At 32.5% G+C, this 21,599-nt stretch overlaps 1 protein-coding gene across 6 annotated transcripts in view; it reads left to right on the forward strand.

The window, feature by feature from the left end:
- DPH6 (diphthamine biosynthesis 6) overlaps window positions 1–21,599 on the forward strand; it is a 186,088-nt gene that overhangs the window by 30,554 nt on the left and 133,935 nt on the right. For all 6 annotated transcript variants that reach the window (XR_003946214.2, XM_050975613.1, XM_030240291.2 and 3 more), the window contains exons 4-5: window positions 9,962–10,035; window positions 12,123–12,241. Coding sequence is in view for 5 of the 6 variants with exons in the window: in XM_050975613.1 (XP_050831570.1) it covers window positions 9,962–10,035; window positions 12,123–12,241 (193 nt within the window). In the remaining variant the exon portion in view is untranslated. The remainder of the gene's footprint in view (window positions 1–9,961; window positions 10,036–12,122; window positions 12,242–21,599) is intronic.

The following is a 21,599-nucleotide window of genomic DNA, read 5'->3' on the forward strand; positions in this document are numbered from 1 at the left end:
AAGTATGTTCATGTTAGACATGACTCAGCATACAGGTAGATGTGAATTAGCTGTTTGTAAGGGTCTAAGTTAAAAATATGCAGACACTGATAAAATGTCTGCTTTTTCATCAAGGAACTTTTAGGTTGAAACTTCGTTTTTCCTGCCTGTTTTACAATATATTTTTTATTCAAGTACTTCAGATTACTGAATGTGATTGATATTTCAGGTAAGTGGTAATGAACATTTTGGACTGTGTTTGCATGACTTGTTCAAATACTACATTGAATAATTTTATATCTTCATCAACCTTAAGTGAAAATTTACTTTTTCTTGCAGAATGTGATATTTTATTCCAGCACAGTATGCTGCAGGTGTTATTTCTACAAGGCTAGTTGCTGAAAAGCTTAATTTGACAGTAAAATATTGGTAGAGAGTCTGATTTACAAATACTTTCAGGAGCTCTTTTCTACAAAAACTGGTCATTGCAAAGGCTGAACATTCTCTACTGTGAAAAGATACTCTCTAAATGGTAAAGGTTTGTACAGTTCTTAGGAGTTGAAGTCATAAGAAGAGTATAAGGAAACTGTCCTATTGAAAGTATTTTTCCTTTTAAAGTAGCTAGAGTTCACTGGCAATGTGAGAATGCATGTATGTGTAAGAGTGTGAGTGTGTGTGTATATCAGTGCACATTATGCAGATTTCAGAGCTATGAAATGCAGTTTTGAAAGAGGTAGTATATGGGAAAATTAATCATCTAAATATATATAAACATATCTGCTTATCAGAATTGTTAATGTAAGTGAAATTGACTTATTTAACTAGAAATTCTTACATGATTTAGAATGTGTGAAAATAAGCAGGCAACTACCTTGCTGTCACATTGTGACATCTAAGAGTTAATTTTAGAGAAAAAAAAGATTTTTTTTTCAAATTTGTTTGCAAGAAAGCATAAGGGAGAGAAGATTTAGTTCTAATGGAAAAAATAGCTCATTTTCATTTAAGACATGCTTTTCTTCCATAGTTCTGAGCCTTCTGCTATTGAATGTGGTAAAATAACTAAAAAGGAAAAGTAGGTATCACGTCATGCCTACAGCTTTACTTTCTCAAAAAGGACTGTTTGCTCACAGAATTACTAACAAGAATCAAGTTACTTACATGCCTCAGTATTTGCCAGCATGTGTTCTGAAATACTTCATTAAGTAACACAGCTTTGACAATACTCACATAGAAACAAATGAGACTAGACAATTCTTGTAGGGTATCTTCCTAGAGTAACTTCTCCGAATGGATGTACGTTAGTGACTTGAATGACCCAATGTTTTATACCTCAGATAACCAGAGCAAGAGAGTGTTCAGTTTTGTAGTTGCTGTACTGGATCCATGTCTTGCTGGTCTTCGTTGTGGAGGGGTACCTTGCCATTAGCATCTAGAAGTTGGTCTGCATGGAGGCTGTGTGGTCAAAGCAAGGGAAAACGACCATGTGTCTTCAAAAATTTAGTTTACATCTGTCTTTTGGCTCTTACAGTTTGTTAAAGATACTATTTAAAAAAAGAAATCCAAAAATTAAATTCTGCCTGTCTGAGGTCAGAGTCTGATGCAAGTGAACTGAGTTTCGTTATCTAAACCATGAAAGTTCTCTTAACTAGAAACATACAAACTAATAATATTCCTTTGACCCTTCTCTTGATTTAGTAAGTGGTTTGTCTTCAGCAAGACATTGATTTGTGATATAGTAATAAAGGCCAGTACCTGCCTTCATAACACAAATATTTTTTTTTTTTTTCATTCTGAAGCATTTATACATGTTGGTAGGTTAAAATCCTAGCTTTTAAATCCAATTATAGATTTGAACTACCAATTCTGGATGAGTATAACTGCTCTGGATTGCAAAATAGTTACACATAAAATCACCAGCACTTTAAATATTCAGTATAGCTCAGAACAGAAACATGCATGATTACTTGACTGTTTCGTAGTTGTTCACTGGCATCTTGTTGTTCTGATTTAATGTCATTTATTCAATCTGGAGTTGACTATTCAGGTTAATTTTGGCTATTAAATTAAATAATCAGTCTTTGTGGAGGTGATTTTGTAAATAAGATTTCCTGAAAGGAGTGTCTGCAGGCAAATTTGCTCTGTAATTATTTGAATATTTAAGAGTTGGAAGTCCCAAAAGGGAAGCAGACTTTTATTTGAAAACAATTCTCTGCACAAAATGCAATTTAAAAAAAAAATTTGTTCAGCTGGAGACTTTTGCCTCATTGTCAAAATCTTTGTACCCCTGTGGCTGGAATGTAGGCCTCAGTTGACAGTTACTCAGTTAATAGGTTTAAAGAAAAAAGGCCAGTTCTATAGAAAACTCTTTATGTAGCCTTTAAAATAGTCTATGTCTGTTGACTTTTATTTTAATATTCTATGTTTTTTGATAAATATGTCTAACTATATTAGATTTTACCAAATGCCTAATGGGTTTAGTTTGACACTTTTTTAATTGGAAAAATAAATCAATTAATCTAAATGAAATAATTTAGAAAAAAAAATTGTGAAATAGTGTGGGATCTAAAGGGATGTAGCAAGTTTATTGAATTCTGTGAAAATAGTTAATATATAAAATAAAGAAATAATTAATTAATTAATGATTTCTAATTAATAAGACTAATTGTTCACTTTGTAAGTGCAACTAAATGGAGAATGAGTATATCAGGAAGACTTGCCTTTATGGTGTGGTATGTGGCTATAGCGGAAGATTTTTCCTGGTTTTCCATTTTTCCTGTTTAGAATGTAATTCTAGCCTTTTCGATATGCTTCTGTTTGATCTTAGACTTTGAGAGTTTTATTTCTGTCTCTTTTGCTCCCCTTCCTTTTTTCTTTGCTGTGATGTGTGTATGTGATTATGTGCAAACAAACTATGCCTGCACCATCACCCTAAACATTTGGCACTCTTCTAGGTAGGAAGAGGAGCATATCCTAATTAAATGTGGTTATTGTGAGATTCAGCCAGATACTGAAGGCACCCCTACACTGAATTAATAGTTGGTGGGGCTGTGTGTGTGTGTGTGGTGGGTGTGCAGGGTTTCAGTTATTGCATTTGTAAAACTCTGGAAGTTAGGCCATCAGTTTTGCTTAAAGGTGGGTGGTAGGGTGCCTATGTCCTATGAAGAGCTTTTATAAAAATGTATCTAATTAGCTCTTAAAGTAGATTAGTTACATAGTAACTTGTGTAGATACCATTATTCAGTAATTTTCTTCCAAAGCAAGTTGAGATAAGGCCACTGAAGACTTCTGAACTTAATAATGAGAGTGTTCACACAGGGATTTCATGTAAATCCACATTATGTTAATTCCCACCTGGTTTTGGAACTACTTCTTCCTGAGGAATGAAGGCATGAGATATATGTGTTTTGAGGTCCCTGTGTGGAAGATAAGAAAGTCCCAGATGATGTGTAGTGATCTGCAATCGCTAAGACGATCTATATGATTTGTAGCTGGCCTTCAGAGCCTTACCAAATAGTGGGTTTTCAATTTGACATAGAGTTATTATATCCTTATGTCTCAGGAATATTTCCATACTGTCTTTGATTACTTGCAGCTGTATCAGACAGACATATCAAAGCTTAGAAAAAAAACACATACTCTGTTTGGAATCTCTATAATCAGTGATCTTATAATGCTTCAGAAATTATAAGGCAAAGATCATATTTAAGAGTGTTCCACTCAAATAATGGTAGAAGCCTCAAAATCCTGCTAGTAAGGTGTATATTATCAGTCACCCACCTGCAAATATGTTGTGCTTTAATTTGAAGTTTTGCAACTGTATAGAAATCATTATTTAGGCACAAAGGACCTTAAAAATTAATTTAAGTTTGGATAACAGTTCTCAGTTATTCATACAAGCTTTAAGAAGGATATTAATTGGAACGACAATGTCATTTAAAGACTATATTTTATATCTGGGTTCATAAAAAATGAACTCTATTGTGACAAAGCTGTGAAGCACACATAAAAAATTGAATGTAGTTTAACCGTTCTTCAGCTGTTTATCCTTAATTTTCTTACAAAGAGCTGTTCTACACAGTAAATTTTTAGGGATATTCTGCATTTTTCTGAATGGCAGTGCTCAAATTTTTTTGCAATACACATGAATAGACATAGGCACAGGTTTAGCCCTTCATTTTTCTTTGTTAATATTTTGGCTGTTGTATGCAATATTTCATTTAAGATAGACATCACTGAGGTGATGAATAGTGCTGTGCAGTGATAGGCTTAGCAGTAACCTTTACTCATAATGTGATATTGTCTGTATGTCTTATTTTGTTCAGCTTTCTCTGGCACTGATGAAGCCTAAGGCTGCTGTTTCTTTGAGTTGCTGATAATTTTTTATCTGATTAACTGACACATTTAGTTGAAATCAGACACAGCCCTTAGGCTGGGCATGGATTTAATTTAAAAAGTATCAAAGGTTTGCACTGTGTGCTGTTTAATCATCATGTTTATCAGGCAAAGAAAAATTACCGGAAGGACCATAGGGAGAGGGTTATCTTAAGGAGCAGTAACTTGGGAAATTGATAATAACTCTGAGGTAATTTACAGCTAACTTTTACATTCATTAATATAACATTTTCCACTAATAGTTACAGTGCATGTAATATACTAATTAAATTGAAAACATTAGCACTAATTTTCTTTTTGCTGAACTCTGAAAGGGTCAGGTAAAGACATTAAAATATGAAATTATAGAAAGCCTCCATGCCTATACCACTGCAATACATTATTTATTTACTAGTAGAATACTTCTACCAGTACTAATGCTACAATGCACGTGTAATAATTTCCTCAGATTATTGTTACAATCATTAATTGGAAAAAAAAAGCAAAATTAAAATAACAGTGGGCTAGTGTAAATTAATCTGTTTATCATTCAATTTAGCTGTGAAGCTATATGTTAGAATTTTACATGGATGTAACAGAGGCACCTTAAAAAAACCAGTGATGTTTTGGAGTTTTTGCAAGACTGTTAAATTTTTTATACTATTTCCTGATAGAAAATGCAGCCAGCAGTAATTTATAATACACAAAGAACAACAGTTTTGAATTTTTTTGTTCATTAAGCTGTTTGAAATAATAAATAACTTTAAGACTAGGATACCTTAAACATAAACTGTGGATTTTAGTACAGTTACAGTTTCAAAGATCAATTAGCTGCTCTAACACAATTGTTTATGAAGATTATTGTCTTGTCCTCTGAACAGGAATAAATTCACTGTTATAACAAGATACAGAATAATTGTGTCCTTTCACTTACTTTTAAAACATAGCTAATAACAATCTTAGGTACATAAAAAAAAACAACTAAAAATTGTCCTATTTAGTTGCTTTTTAAAAGTTTATTTTTCTATTTGCCTTTTGAAATGAATACTTTTCATAGCTCTAAAGGGGAAAAATAAGTTCTAAAATATCATATAGAAAATAAAACTTTGTTAGCATCTGTGTACATTTGTGTTTGGGATGTGATTTTATATGCACATTGCATGTTTTGTGTTGTAATACTTGGTGACAGAGGATATTGTAATGAGTATAAGTGCTTTCTGAATTATCCAAATATTCCAGAGAAGCAGTTTATTTTTATTTTAGAGTAGCCTATTGCACTAGAAACATATTAGTAAAGTTTAACAAAGATAAATAATCTCTTAAATTAACAGTATATGATGCTTTTAAAAATAATAATTTACAAATCCACTCAATATAAGAAAAAAACACCTTTTCATATTAACTCTCCTCAGATGTTTTTTCTGTTATCTGTTACTTTTTAAATGATACAGCATGTAATATGTTTCCTTCTGAATTTTCCCAAATTCACTTCCTTCAGTGCAAATCCCTGATGTTTACCTGAAGATGTCAGCTTGGTTTACCCTTGCTGAGTGGAGTTTTGTGAACATGCTTTTAATGGTACCAAACCTGATCAGATTCCACATTAAAAGTGATGGCACTATTGATTCTGGAATGGATTCTCTGCTAATGACGATCAACTCTTAGTCAAGCAAATCTGTCTGTTTGCAAGGTGTCTAATAATTCTTTCAATACCAAAGAATAAGTCCAGGGAAGAAGTAGCTTTTAGTTAGTACTCTTTGCATGCTTCAACTGCTGAGCTGAATATACTGTAGGACAAGGCTTTATGTAAGCTTTATCCAGTTGAGGAGTTTATGAAGGTTATTAGATAACAGGTTTTTTTCTTCTACCTCCCTCCTTCTTCCTTTCAAATCTTCTTATTTCTTGAATTTGTGCCACTCCAGCCCTCATTTGTTGAACTGGAAAAAATAAGGGGATTGAATTCATTCCATTTCACTGAATTTAAATATATTAACTAGTTCTCCCATTTCAAAGCATATATTAGTTATACTGGTATTTCTTCTCATGGAAGCTATTGTCTAGACAGTGATGAAAGTTTATATTTGCTGTTTACCATGAGCAGAACTGGATGAAAAGAGATGGCAATAAATAAATACCTGTGAGAATTTTTTAAACAGGAATGCTAACCACAACTGCAAAATGACATGATATACTGTCATTTCAAAAGACAATTAAAACTTATGTATTATCAGAGGAAGTAAACCAGAATAAGTGCAGACAATCTTCTATGTTATTATTTAAATCAGATTTAACATAAGGTGCAAGCAAGCAGCCAATAATAGCCTTGTTTTTGCATTACTAACATCAAGGTATATTGCATACACATGTACCTACTTGTGCTTTCTTGTGTACCTATATATATATATATATATATATATATATATATATATATATATATATGCATTCATAATCATGCACATCCAATGTGTTACAGATTTGTATAGTAAAAAACACCCAAACAACTTCAAAACAAAACCTATGAGAAATCTTCTTGATGCATTAGTTTCATGTTTGGGCCACTGTTTCAATAGTCATTTAGTATATGTTATGTGACCTTCTGTGGATTTTAAAATTCCATGATGATAGGATGGTTATGAAATTTCCTGGGACTCATCAATAGAATTTTTAAATCCCAAACAAGTAGGTTTGTGAAATAAATCATTTTAGTATAGAAGTACTGTGTTTGGGTAAGAACAGAACATTTAAGTCTCTACTTCCATTTACTTTTTTTTTTTTTAATTTGAAGGAGTTTTCTTAGCAAGTATCTTTGCTGATGCATGTATTTTGTCAGAACTTGAAAAAAAATGAATAAAAAATATTTTTATGGCTCTGTCAGCTTGTTAAAAGTGTATTGGGCAAGTCAGTCACCATCCTCGTGGATGAACAGGAGACAATATTTATTTGGGAAATAAGATTTCACTCCATATTTGTTTATTATGGGAGTACCATCATTTTTTTGAAGTTTGTGGTATACTTACTGTGTAATATCTCTCGATATAATTACTCTGTAATATCTCTCATCCAACTATTTGTTTCCCATTGTTAGAGAAAGAAGAGTGTGCATAGTGCAAATATATATAATGAAAATATTGTGGCAACTACATATCTGCTATGCATTATAATAAATGTTAGGATGATAATGAACATAATCTCATTTGTTTTGATGTGGTACGCGAAATGCATGTGTTATTAAACAGGTTGCTCAGAAAAGTTGTGGGTGCCCTATCACTAGAAATGTTCAAGGCCAGGTTGTATGGGCCTTTGACTCAACCATTGAATGATTCTGTGATAAAGGAATGTGGAAAACTGCGGATGATCTATGGATTTATATGGCCATAGAGATTAATCTGCCTGTGAGACAGCAGTTGTACACCCTTCTGTTTGTTTGTATCAGACACTTCAAAAACATTACTTACTGAACTTAGCTGATGGCATACTTTGCCTCTGGTAAATTAGAACTGTGATGAATTAATAACATAAACAAAAATATAGGTAATATTTTTGGACATATTGGTTGATGTCTGCACATTGTGACAGAGAACATTCTGAAGGAATTGCTGGGGTTATTTTTTTTACATAAAAATAAACACAAACAGTATTTATCTTGTTAATATCCATCATGTTTTCCAAGTCTGTTACACAACTTTCTAACCATCTTAAAAAGAATGTTGAAGAATGCAACTTAGGTGCAGTTTTAGCAGTACAAGTAGACTGCATATCAAATAGCATGAAATAAAGGAGTACAGAGAATACACTTTAGAAATATTTGAAAATTCAAAAAGGCTTCATGAATCAATTCATCAAATTTATTTAAAGAAAATTCTGCTTGTACAACTGTGTTAACTTTTTAAGCAATGTTATTGTAGATGGGTGAGTTGAGTAACTTGAAGTATCTGTGATTTACCTTTATTCTAAAAAGAGCTTTGAAATATTGCCGTGAAAACTCAAAGGGAAGCAGAAATAATATTGTGTGGATACTAGTAATAATAATGATGATAATAATTATTGGATCCATCATTGGGTAAAGTGAAAATTAAATTTTTTTCACTCCTATTGCTTTTGGGTATCAACCTGAACACTGTTGGATTTGGCATTAAGCTTCATATTAATGGATCTATCCATTAATGACATGGGGAAGTACATCATTTAAATAGGGATGTATTTTTTAGATTACTATATGTAGGAATTTTGATAAATAGAATTTCTTGGATCTGGAATGTATATTGGGCATGAATAACTTATAATTTTGTTGGGCAAAAATGAGGTGACAGTCAATGTAAAGAGTTAGATGATAGATTTGGGAAGAATATCCCAGACAGGCGTAAACCAGAACACTTTTCACTATACTATAATTTGGAATAAAACACCTCCTGTACAATTTTATTAATAAGAAACAGGAACTGAATTTTAAATTCAGCAACCCATCAGGCAAAGACTGATTTGATTTTGAACTTTGTAACAATGCTGCCATTTTGCTTGGACTATGATTCAGAAAAATTTAGTTTATCCTTTGTTGCCCATCTTGGCAGCTGATGTGCACATTGCAGTCAGAATTGTTTTGACCAGGCAAAAACTCCTGGTACATTCAGCAATGTTTCACTGTCCAGCTGATACAGTCAGGGGCATTTCACTGCTCAGCTTGCTTGGCCAAGGCTTAGCAGGACTTCTGAGATCATAGAGTAGGCCAAAAGAGAAAGGCAGGGCAAGATGCATCAACAGGTATATAACTGAAAATTTTGTTGTAAAATCATACTGCAAACTTCGCAGGATTTGGAACAGGTCCAGAAAGTAAATCATGGTGTGTAGTTGTGATCGACCTCGATTAAAAGAGGAAAACAATTTTTACCGAAGTCTAGGTGGAGCAAAATTTAGAAAAAGAAAGTTCAGCAGGTTGACAGGGAATCAAGCAATTTAAAAATGCAAGATCTTACAAAATACTAGAACTATGTTCATTTCCAAATGTTACATTCTCAGTGGATTTACGAGAAAAAATAAAGTGCCGTTTGTTGGCTTAGGTAATTGAAATGAAACAGAGAAAATGTGTCTTGGAAAACCTTTTTTTTATAGTAGAATTTTTAAAAGATGATGTTGAGTAAGTTTCCTGTGAGTTTTCTTGTTCTGGTGTTAAGATAAAAAGAGTAATCTCGCACTCTCTTGTGCTGTGTACCATGGAAAATGCTAACAATTCAGTTAATTGTATGATGTATGCTGCTGGTAATTATTTGTAGGTGGACTAGCTAACCTGTCACTTATAGGCAAAAGCTGGAAGGAATTTTCAGGATGTCTGGAAAACCTCAGGATAATCTGTTACGTCTGATACTTTTCAGTTACCTTGGTTATTTCTTTTCTAGAATGGTACTTGAGTCAAGTAGACTGCATTAGAGTAATAGCCATGTAGCAGGTCTGCTGAGCTGCTCCCTTCTGTGGCAGAACTGCATTTCAGCCTATTCTGTTCTGTGTTCTGGACACAGAAAAAATAATTATTCTTGGTTGATTTTGCAAGTGAGATATTGAATCTCTGCAGCATAAAACATTATATACTATGTCATTGATATTCCATGTCTTTTTTCAGGACAAAGAAGGAGTAGAGGGTGTATCTGTGGGAGCCATTCTTTCTGACTACCAGAGAGTTCGAGTGGAAGATGTGTAAGAAAATAATAATCTTTTTTAGAATGCACATTCTGGAGAGTACTTATCTGCTTTCTAACTCAAATTTAAAGCAGAGACAGTTGCCTAATTTCTCATGTTCTATGATACCAAATGCATTCTATTCATTAATTATTTGTTTTTTTCATTTATTTTTTTCCTTTTTTCCCTCCTGAAACCATGTGTTCATGAGGAAAAATCTTACCAGGAGTTTTGACTCCTCTTCAGATCTCTCTTCATCTGTTGAAAATACTCAGAGTTTTGGTAATAAAATATGTGAATAGGTTCAGTTCTTTGATTTTAACAGGAAGCTCACTCAGTTTCAGTGATTACAGTGTTGTGGTAAAGTCCCTCTGTTTTTCACATGTTTTGTGTTAGAGGAACATCCTCTGACTTCTTATAAGGAATTAGATAGAAGATAATCTTTCTGAGCACATCTTTCCTTAATTCCTTAAATCTAAAATTTGTTATTATTAATTAGGAGCTTCCATTTGTCATTCCTATTGTGTGCAAAAGTCTGTATAGATCGTGATTCTTTGAAGAGTCTTAATTTAAAAAGAGCATTATGGAATGGTAGTTGTGTCTGTTATGTAGGCCAACATTTGATCTGAAAAAAGATTTTCACTGTATATATCTGATGAAATGCAAAACCACCTGTGTTAAAAATTAATTATAGTTTCATGATTTCATTAATGATTTGTTGATGATGAAAGCAAGTATCTGGAATAATTTATGAGCTCTAAGAATGGTGAAATTAATGCTATGCCAACTCAGCTCACGTCAGCAAGTTACAGCGCACATTTGTTTTCTTTACAGTTTACATAGATAAATTGCAGTCAGAAATTACTCCTTTTTCTTTTCCTTCATACTTGAACATTTTAATAATTGCCTCACATGTTAGTAGGATAAAAAAAGATTGCTTTTCCTGATTGTTTTACATCTTTACCACAGCTAAGAGATTGACAGGAAATCACATTATTTCAAACAGGCATGTTTATTTTCGAGCTTTTAAAATAAAATGCTTCACATTGATCTGTGGATTTAGCCCTTGCAATAAGGTCATTTCATATGAGCCATCCCAATTAATTCAGCTAATTTTTTAGCTGAATTTAGGCATATAAGTAACTACTTTACGTTCAGAGCTGCTAAATAGTTCTATTACAAAACTTAGTGCTCTGTTAAAGCATATCAAAGTATTAAGAAAACCAGTCAGATTATTTGGGTGCTAACTATGCATTTACATGTCAACATTAAACATGCATTTAACTATATAGTCTTCCCAATCATACTAGTGGGTCCATCTGATAGGGAGGAATGCCCATATATGTGAGAAAGACCATGTATTAGGAAAAACATGATAATTGACAAATAAATGTAAATCTTAAGGACTCTGAACTAGTCCCATAGTTAAATGTTTACGTTTTTCAGAGACCTTACACATTTAATCACCAACTGATGGTTCTTGACAATTTATTGAAGTGTTACCTATCAATGATGCAAATTAGTGATTCTCTAATTTGATAAACAATCAAAGGCTGTGTATCAAATGCTGTCTATATATGATATGTATCAAAACAAATTATTAACTTTACAGTAACAAGTTGTTAATTTGTATCACAAGCTGTATATATTTTCCTGAATGATTCTTTTCCTTGGGTGTTGATCAAAATCACAGCAACAAATTCAGCATATTGTACTAGTAACATGTGCCACATTTATCACAGAGCAGTAACTTTGTCCTTAGCTGTGTTCACAAAAGTGATGGCTTCCTAAGGTGCTGATTGCTTTGTGTCCCAAAAGGTTTAGGATTGCAGTGGCTTTACTTACATTCCTGTGCAGATCTTGTTACCTCAGTGAGTTGCGTCTTATGTAGATGAATCATAGTCAGAACAAGTTTATTTTTTTTTAATATATAATAGACTTAATGTTTATAATGAGATATATGAAAAATAAAGTGTTGTAATTGAAATAATAGAACAAAAATTATTTTAGGATACGAAAGAAAGATATTTTCATCAATTTTACATTAATAATACTGTGTAAAAGCATTATACTTGGCTATATCCTTTTTTTTGGTTTGTTTTTAGGTGCAGAAGGCTTAATCTTCAGCCTTTAGCTTACCTCTGGCATTGGAACCAGGAAATACTCCTTAAAGAAATGATATCATCTAACATTCAAGCCATAATCATCAAAGTGGCAGCTTTTGGTATGTATTCAGATTCTGAGCAATATTGTCTACTGAAATTTCCCACAGACAAATCCACAACATAACAGAGGAAAACAGCATTTTTATTGCACACTTTAAGATACGAAGTGTTACTATCAAGAAAATGATAAAAAATGGCTCAATACCAGTCGTGATGTCTGAATAATTAATTTAACAGGATGCAATTCATTCTTAAAGGAGACATGGAAAAGCTGGAAAGCAGTTCTTCCTAACATAGTCATTAAATTCCTCTCATGTATTTTTTTGTTCTGGTTTGGTTTTGTTTTGCAGTAAAGATGCATGTATAATTCAGTAATTCACAGTATTGTCATTTATAGATGATACAGGCTTGTGACTAGACAATATTACAAAGCAACCATGAAAGTTTTAATAGAAATACATCAAGTTAATATCAAACAAGATGTAATTATGAGGCCAAAATATTTTATGTAACAGCAGACTTGGAGTTGGTAAATCGCAAGAGCAAACAGAAATAATTCATCATTGCCTCTAATTTTTTTTTTAATATTTAAAATGTAGTTGCTTAGCATACCAGAAAATCAACGTCTTTTCATTATCGGGTGTATAAAATGAAGTTATAAAACTTGAAGCAAGTCAGTATGAAAGCTAACCTATCTGTTTATTGCTTGAATGTAAAGGTAAGGTCAAATGAAGTTTCATAAGAAGGCTTATGAAATCATGTGCTCTATAAGCCTAAGGAGCACATGAGAAGCAAGTTAATAATACAATATATTCATTTCAGGCCCCTATGCAGTTTTCTGTTTTAGAGTAGCAATAGGTTTTTAAGCATAAAATGTGACCAAAGGACCTTTTCTTTTGGAGTTGGATATAAACTTTTGGTCCACTGTAGAAACAGTGGTTTGTATCATACAAGAGGCATCAGTGGTTAAAGATGTATATTTGGAAAATAGTGTTACATAATCTTTCATTAGAAGTCCAGTGTCTGGTTTACCTGGGCAAGTTTCCCATCAAATACCTAATCTCTATTGCTCTCAAAGAATGCTTTATAATAAAGTATTTTCTCCTTCATTGTTAACCAAGATTTGAGTTATAATCCCTTTAGACTGGATTGATTAAATTAATTTTTAAAAATTAATTGTTTTTAAAAAATTTATTTATTTTACCCTCTTTATCTGGTATAGTTTCTAACTAGATTTTACATGATCACTATGATGGTCTCACTCTATTGTTCTGTAGGATCTGCTAGGGCTGAGAGGAGGATTAGAATGATTAGAAATACCACATGATTAGAAATACCACATTCAATTACAGGTAACACGCAATGTAATTTATTCACATTTGCCTGAATTTTGGGAGGTCAGTTAGAAATATATAGCAATAGGATACCATGTTTTCTACTACAAAGCACTTGGTTTTAAACTGGGGGGGAAAAAGTTTCTTAAATAATTGTTTTCAGGCCATATTTATATATATATATATATATATATATATATATATATTATATTTATTGTATATTTTTATATTTATATATTTATGTTAAATTTCCAGAAAATAGAACGTGTTCTTATTCTATACTGTCATGTAGAAAAAAATGAAGACCACAAAGCATATGTAACATGTTTTTTCACATCAGAATTATTTTTTTAAAGGAAATATATTATTTAAATAATAGATAAAACTGTTTCACAGATAGTCAGCATTGATGACCTGTCATGCCTGAAGCAAGATAAGCTTGTCTTTTGTATTCAACAGTCTTAAAAAAACTGAAAATGCACTGGTTAGTGCACAAAGAGTGCTTTGTGGGCTATTCATTGGAAGAGCGAATACCATAAATACTTGTAGATAGCAATTAGATAGAAAATCACTCCGAGTTATTTTTCCTTTTTATTTTTTGGCTACAGGTAAAAGAAAGATCTTATCAGAGTCAATTTCTCACCTGCCTCAGGCAGACGTAATTAGATGTAAGCAAATTTAATGGAGCTTTTGTGCTCTGGGGCCATTCTGTAATGCTTTAATAATTGCATACCTTATTAAAGTGGATTTAAGGTATGAAGGCTGTTTAACATATCAAGTGGCAAAGAAGATAAGATACAGTTTAACTTTCTGCCTTTTAGATTAATAATCAAAGCTTAAATAAAAATATTTAAAATAACAGATTTAAGAGTCTGAAGGGTAATGCATTAGGTGATACTTTGTACAGTTGTTAATGCAAGAAGCAAATCTGTAACCTGAGCTTGACATTCATCGGCGCTGGCGTACTTGTACACCCGCCTTGTCCTGTTTTCCATTAACTCACGGCCCGTATTGACAAGGTAAAAGCCTGTCGTTTTATGTAGAAAACACATAATTATGCAAGTAAATGAGCATTAGTTTAGTACATTTCCCTAAATCCACCATTACAAATTAATACCATAAACCTTGCCAGTGGCAAGAGTTCTCTATCTCAGAGAAGTGTAGTTTTCCAGATGGGATGCCAATTGCTCTCACTTATATGCAAGAAAAGTATTGTTAGCAACCTTTTTCACATGCCTTCTGTTGATCTATAAGTAGATCAGCTTTCTTTCCTTTAGAGTGTATTTCAAAAGCTTTAATGATGAGAGAAAAACATTCCATGATCTAGCAGCAAACCTGAGCACTCTATATATGTATGTATAAAAGCTACTTCTGAATATTTATCTTCAGTGCCATTTTCTTGCTGCTAAAGATGCCTATATGATACATCATACTTTTATCTTTGAAATATACCTCTCTTCAGTGGAAATCCAGAAATTCAGAAATAGCTTACTCAGTATCAGCTAAAATTGAAGCTATTACTGATTGTTTTTAACATGTGTGTTCCTGAAATTCCAGTAATAGCCATTTCTCATGTGACACATTGTAATATAGCTCTGCATAATAGAACAATTGTTAACTATTGTACCACAAGAAGAAAATGCATTTTTGATCTCCTTCCTTTTTGGTTGTGTTTTCCAGATTAACTAATACTAATCAACTTGCAGAGTATGCATGTAACAGATTCAACTTTAAATCTTGGTAACTCCATATACTGGTCTTAACAGTGCCTCATCCTGAAGCAGATTGTTTCCACTGCAGTACAAGGTGTAATACAAATTTGGAAGTGAGGGAAGGAGGAGGGTTACATTTGGAAGGAATCTTTGAGTTTCTTACAATATGATCCTTAGTAAAATTTGATGTTCAAGTTTATTTACTGTCAGTTTACTTCTATAGTTATCTACACCTAAATCTTGTTAAGTATTAACACTAAAACTTAAGTACCTCTGTACTTTTTAAGATATGGCAGACTTCATTTCTCATATATATGAGAATATACTTGAAGTTGATTTTATGTCATGTAGTTAAAGTAGGTTTGTCCACAATGTTGCTAGATTTTCTTAATGTTTCAAAAGTAGCATTTATACTGAGTAAGTTTTCTTAGTGCACACTATTGCCTTGAGAATGCAGGGTTGTGTGGAATTGCTTCTTCAATGTTTCAGTCAAAATCAGAATATAACGTCAAATTCCTATCTTTTAGGGGATTTTGCATAAGTCAGTTTAGAAACAAATTAGAGAGGAATAAGATTCCCTCTTCTCTAACTCTAAGCCTATACACTGGAAAATGGGAGGGATGTTGTTGTCATAAAAGATAACAGGAGTTAGAAGGAAGAGTAAGGGACAATGCCTGAAAACAGAAAAGTGTTTGAAAGCTGATATTGAGTGCTGTTAAGAAGATTCCACAGACAGACAAAGTAGGAGAGAGATGGCTTAAAAGTGAAAAGATCACTTTGCCATTTGGGGAGATCACATAATCTAAAGGAAAATTTAAATGGAAGCAGCAGGCTAAGAGGGCACTATTAAGCATTTAATGTGAAACAGGAAAAAAGTATGGGCTATAGTGAAAAAGACAGAAAAATAGTCAGAACTTGGAGCTGAATAGTAGTGGAAGAAAGACAGCTTAGTAAGAGATGTCAAGAGCAGAAATAATCTTAACAATATGAAAATCAAGACATACAAGTGGTATATTTTTAGTTCTAGAATATATACTTACTGTTCTTTAATGTTTGATACAATTTAAGTTCTAGATGCCCAATTACTTTACAGACTTACATGCCGAAACAGGACATAAACTCAATGCTTTGAAGACATATCTGTGTAGTTAGAACCATAGCTGTTTGCTCTTCAGGTGGAAGTTTTGCAGGACTTCTTGTCCTTCTTGTTCTAGTCTGATCCTTTATTTCTGCTCTGGTCTTTTACCCTCTTCCAGCAGATCTGTTGATCTTTGCTTTCAGAAACCTCTGTTGATTTACTTGGGGATTGTGACTTTGGAAATATTGCCTTGTTATCTGATAAAATGGTAAAAATTTCTTCAAAGATTGTTTTGAGGATTCTGTTCTTGAAGTGACAGAGCTAAATTGCTTTGAATCCTAGATTTAACTAGAACACAAACATCTTTGATGTTTAAAAAAAACCCACAAGAGATTGTAGATAATATTACTTCGATAAAAAGTTTTAGATCCTTTTACCACTCAGAATTCTAAAATTTTATGGCATCAACTAACCTAGTTTAGAACATACTTGAAGAATGTTCAAGAAGGAAGATAAACTGAGATCACAGTTAAACTGCACTGGAAACATATGCTAGAATCCCTTTGGGATTAATGTCTTTTAACTTTATCACTTAGCTTGATAAGCTTGACTTAGCTTGAAAAGAGTTACTCTACCCAGTATGTCTACAGGTTCCATCCCCCTACAAATCCCACACTGGATAAATTATCACATATCAGGAAAAATGAAGAAATTAAAAAAAAAGAAGAAAAAGGCCAAGGGAAAAAGAGAAGTAGATGCATAATGAAATCACATGAATTTTCCTCTTTTATAAAATAAATTAGAAGTATATTAATCTCAAATCTTTTAGAGGTGCAGTAATACCAATTATTTATTGCACTTTTCATTTTTTTATACAAAAATTAAGCAGTTTTTACAATTTTTTTTCTTTTGGAAAAGGAAATCCAAGGAATCCATCTAGTTCACCATTGTTAACACAGTCTTTCATGTGTGAAAGTTTTGAGGAAGTTAGGAATGAACCTGTCAAATTATGCTATCAGATGAAAAGTTCACTTCCCAGCTCTTCAGAGAAATGAAAGCTAAATATGACAACAGGAATAATTTACCTCAAGGCAACTTAAGGTATAGATCTATAGTTCAAGAATATCTGTGTGGCATGTGCATTTCTAGTTGGTGGAGGTTATAACACATTCCTGCACTCCTACCTAGTAAGCCTATGTTACCAGCTAATGCTGTTGTGTACAGGCTTTTCCTGTGTTTCTAGAAACATTCTCCTGTATTCTGTACTGTGTAAAGAACAGTGCCTGACCCTCCTTTCAAAAATCACTGATTTTGTATTGTTAACTTAGGGAAAAAAAAACACACAGTTAAAATAGATTTTAAAAAGAATTTAGCTTCAAAAATTGTCCTATTTTCTCTGTTTCAGTTCTAAGACAGGGGTTGTTTTCTCCTTTATATATCCTTTATATATCTTTTGCTTTCTATATTTATTTCTTTACCTTACAGGTCCTATCATCTTATTGTTAACCCTGTTTTCTTTATGATAAAGAGATTGAGAATAAACTAGTTTTGATTCCAGAAAACCGAAGTCTTTCATTGCCTCTTTTCTTATTCAAAATTCTAAATGATTCTACTCTCAGTGAGCAGCTGATTAGGATCTCTCCAGAAACTTTATTGAAGATTATACATCCCTACATCATCAGAAGTTGTCTTAGTCCCTTACATTCATAGTGATGGCAGTTACTACTCTTCTCAATATTACTTCTTAAGAAGTCAGGGAATAAAAGAGAACTTCATGTTCCTGTACCTTTAAAATAGGTGGGTTTTTTTTTTCTCCAAAAGCCTATTCTATTCCTATGAATATGATATTTCAATTCATATTCAAAGAAGAATATGATAATATCAAATTTTGGAGATTTGTTTTTACCTTATTTTATGGAAAAATTCACTGAGTAACAAGTTTAAGTTTTTTAATTGTAGGGTTGATTAGTGAGGAAAGGCTGGAGTTTTTTCCCGCCTGTAAGATCAACAGATAATGGTTAACTCATACTTAATTGATGTGGGTGTGGTAGTGACTCTTTTACAATGTGTTCATAAATTATGGGTTAGAGTTTGGTTCAATGTAGCTTTCAGAAGACCTTTATATACCAACACTTCTTGAAACAAGTAATTATGCTTTATTTTTATATATTTTAAATTTTACTAAGAAATAAAAATAGAATTTTTTATTTTAAAAGACTTTCTTAAGAATCCAGGCAATTTTGAAATTCTGAAGGTATATAAAACATGCTCTTGTTTGTCAGATAAGGCTTTAGAATGTGGATTTTTAGCTGAATGCAGAGCCATGAAAATGTAACTTGGATTTCTAATGGTCTTGATAAATGCAAGTAATATCAGGTAGTTGCCCCTAAGGTGAGGGCCTCGTGCTCCATTAATACATATGTATAAAGTGAGCTATTTAAAATATGGTTCCTTTGCAACAGTTGTGAAATGCCTTTTAGTCACGTTCTGTTTTTCACCACAGAACAAAGCCATGAATTTTTGTCCCAATCTCTTGACATTGCTGCAGTTCTCTACACTTGTCTTGTGGCTGTGATAAGAGCATTCTGCAACCACTGTTGATATCTGCAGAAAAGAGTTTTGCTCCTGTCAGTGGATTTATCAGAAATTACAGATGGAGTAGCAATTACTTTGAAGTGATTATCCCATTTGTGCTATTGCTTACTGATTTTACAGTGAAAATAGACTACAAAACTGGACTTGAAAGCATAATTATTTTTACTGAACGCTGTCAAAAACAGAATTATCAAATTTTTGAGATGTTTCTGTTATTATATATTAGTCTATCTCAAAGAAATAAAGTCTCACTTGCTCTGTTGGCAGCACATAATAAGTTGATGGATGTAGTTCAGTTGGGGAGTTAAAAATGCATTGAAAATAATGGGCCATAACATTCTAGGGTTAACATTTATTCATAGATGATGCAATTAAATAAAACAGACATTAACTTCAAGGTCAGTCAGGGAAGTAATAAAAGTGAATATTTTAATTGAATTCTAATTGCCCCCCATTGAAACATGTAAGTTAAATAAAATAGATGTCAGTCCTGCAAATTATAGTTCCCTTCCTAATTAATTTTTTAATTCTACATAGAGTCATCCAGGCCCTGGACCTTGTTGTTGGTTTATCCATCCATTTGGCTTCCTTTACATCTAGTTCCATTGAGGATAAATTTGGAGGATGTGGTACTAAGAATTTACAACACATTGTTGTTCTTGTTAGTCTAAGCCATTTTAAGAATCTGAATCAATAAAGAAAAGTGTACCAAATAGAAATATAGATTTTAAAAAGCTATTTTGTAAGCATAGTTCCAAATACTTTATTATACTAATTCTAGCAACAGACGTACAGCTGCATCTATGCATGCAGAGCAGTAGAGATTGGAGATGTGGATTACTGGTTCTCAAATTGAAAATTACATTGCTTCCTGAGGCCTTTACCAGACAGTCTCTATTCACTCACAATATAAACCTAGTGGGAGCTAAAAGAAGGACTATGTTTCAAAATAAATGCAAGCTGTCCAAAAATAGAATTCTGCTGAGATACAGGAAAAGTACATTGCACTTCACACATTTTATGTAGGTGCGGGATATCACTAAAGAATTTACCCATAGTGTATACATAGGCAATTTATTTGTATTTCATAAACTGGTTATATCATAGTTTCTTTTAAATTATTGGTTTGCATTCATTACTGGACAGAAGATACGTCCAGATTACCAAAGAGAACCTTATGAAAGAAATAATATGTCAGTGTGTCTGGTTCTGACAACTTCTTCCCTTCTCATATGTTTGTAATGTATCCCTTGGTTTAAATTTAGATGAAATCAATCTATTTTTATCAAGGAGAAAGAGGTTGCTTATCTTAGCAAAGTAATTATATTAAAAGAAGAATGTTAATATAAATGTGTGAAATGATACTGTAATGCAGTACTCTTTCATTTATGTCAAGAGAAATTGCTTGTTCGGCTTAATACCTATCTCATTATAATCAAGGACAAAATGCTAACCTGATGTAAGTTGGAAGAGATCACCAGAACTGTTTGAACTATTAAAATTGAATCAATATATTTCAAAACTATTTCCACAAGAATAAATTGTCATCACATATCTAACACATAGTCTGTTAAAAAAAAAGCAATAAACCAATACAAAAAAGGAATAGAGGGTGGAAAAAAACTCAGTCTTTTTAAAATTTAATTATTAAGCAATTTTAAAAGCATTCCCCTACATCAGAAGGGAATTTTTAATGTGCTTTAATGAAATATTTAAAAACTTTCTTAGTGTTTTTAAATCTCATTCACTCTAACCTGTTTTAGTTTCACAGGAATTTAAATATACCAAAATCATGATTGGAAAAATTAAGAGACATATTAGCTATTTTAACTCAGCAATGACTTTATATAGTAGTGTACTGTACATTTATATAACAGCTTTCATCATCAACAATCTAAAGTGCTTTGCAAGGTACATATTTTAGAAATTGCTTCTGAATGGAGTAATTTTGGTGGCAGCTCTGTAATGATACCTATTATTGTATGAAGCAGTAGAGTAGGAAAAAATAGATGAGTATTGTATCAGTACAAAAAGGAGCCCAGAAAATGGGATAACTGAAAATTTCACAGTGTTCCTCCAGTTTCAGGAATTATAATTTTGGTTTTTTCTCATTTGCTTCAATTGGTAAGACCTTTTGACCACTTCATATCACATCCAACTACCATATTTATTTGATTGAGGATGTCAGTTTTTGAAACAGTTGTTCCTAGATTATTTTATCTCACTGCTCATTTTTGCCAGTTACTTGGTTTATCCTGAAAAGTAACCATTAAATCCCATTAGCTGGCCAAAATTAAAAAGTCAAGAAGTTGAAACAGGAGCAAGTTAGAGCACCTATCAAGTGTTAATAGGACTTAATTTTTTACAAAGAAAAATAAATCAAAATGTAGACATCATACAGAGTATTTTGTGATGGATCTAAAGGTACAACATTCAATACATTCTGTACATCTGAGTTTTCTTTATATCTCCATCCTTTTTACTCTTGCATTTTATATTTGCGTTAAACACACAAAGAATGGGATTTGGCAAAAGAACTTTTCATTATGAGCCTGTGACCCTTCCAGCTGCAGGAAGCATAAAAAGAATTCAATTGTATTTGAATTCCATAGGTATCTACAAAGGTAACTTCTGACTTAAAGAGGTAGTATCCTTGTAGGATTTTTATTACCATGGACCTGTGTGTTTACTTCACTGG

This window comes from Serinus canaria, chromosome 5 (assembly GCF_022539315.1).
Source record: "Serinus canaria isolate serCan28SL12 chromosome 5, serCan2020, whole genome shotgun sequence".
Classification (NCBI taxonomy): domain Eukaryota; kingdom Metazoa; phylum Chordata; class Aves; order Passeriformes; family Fringillidae; genus Serinus; species Serinus canaria.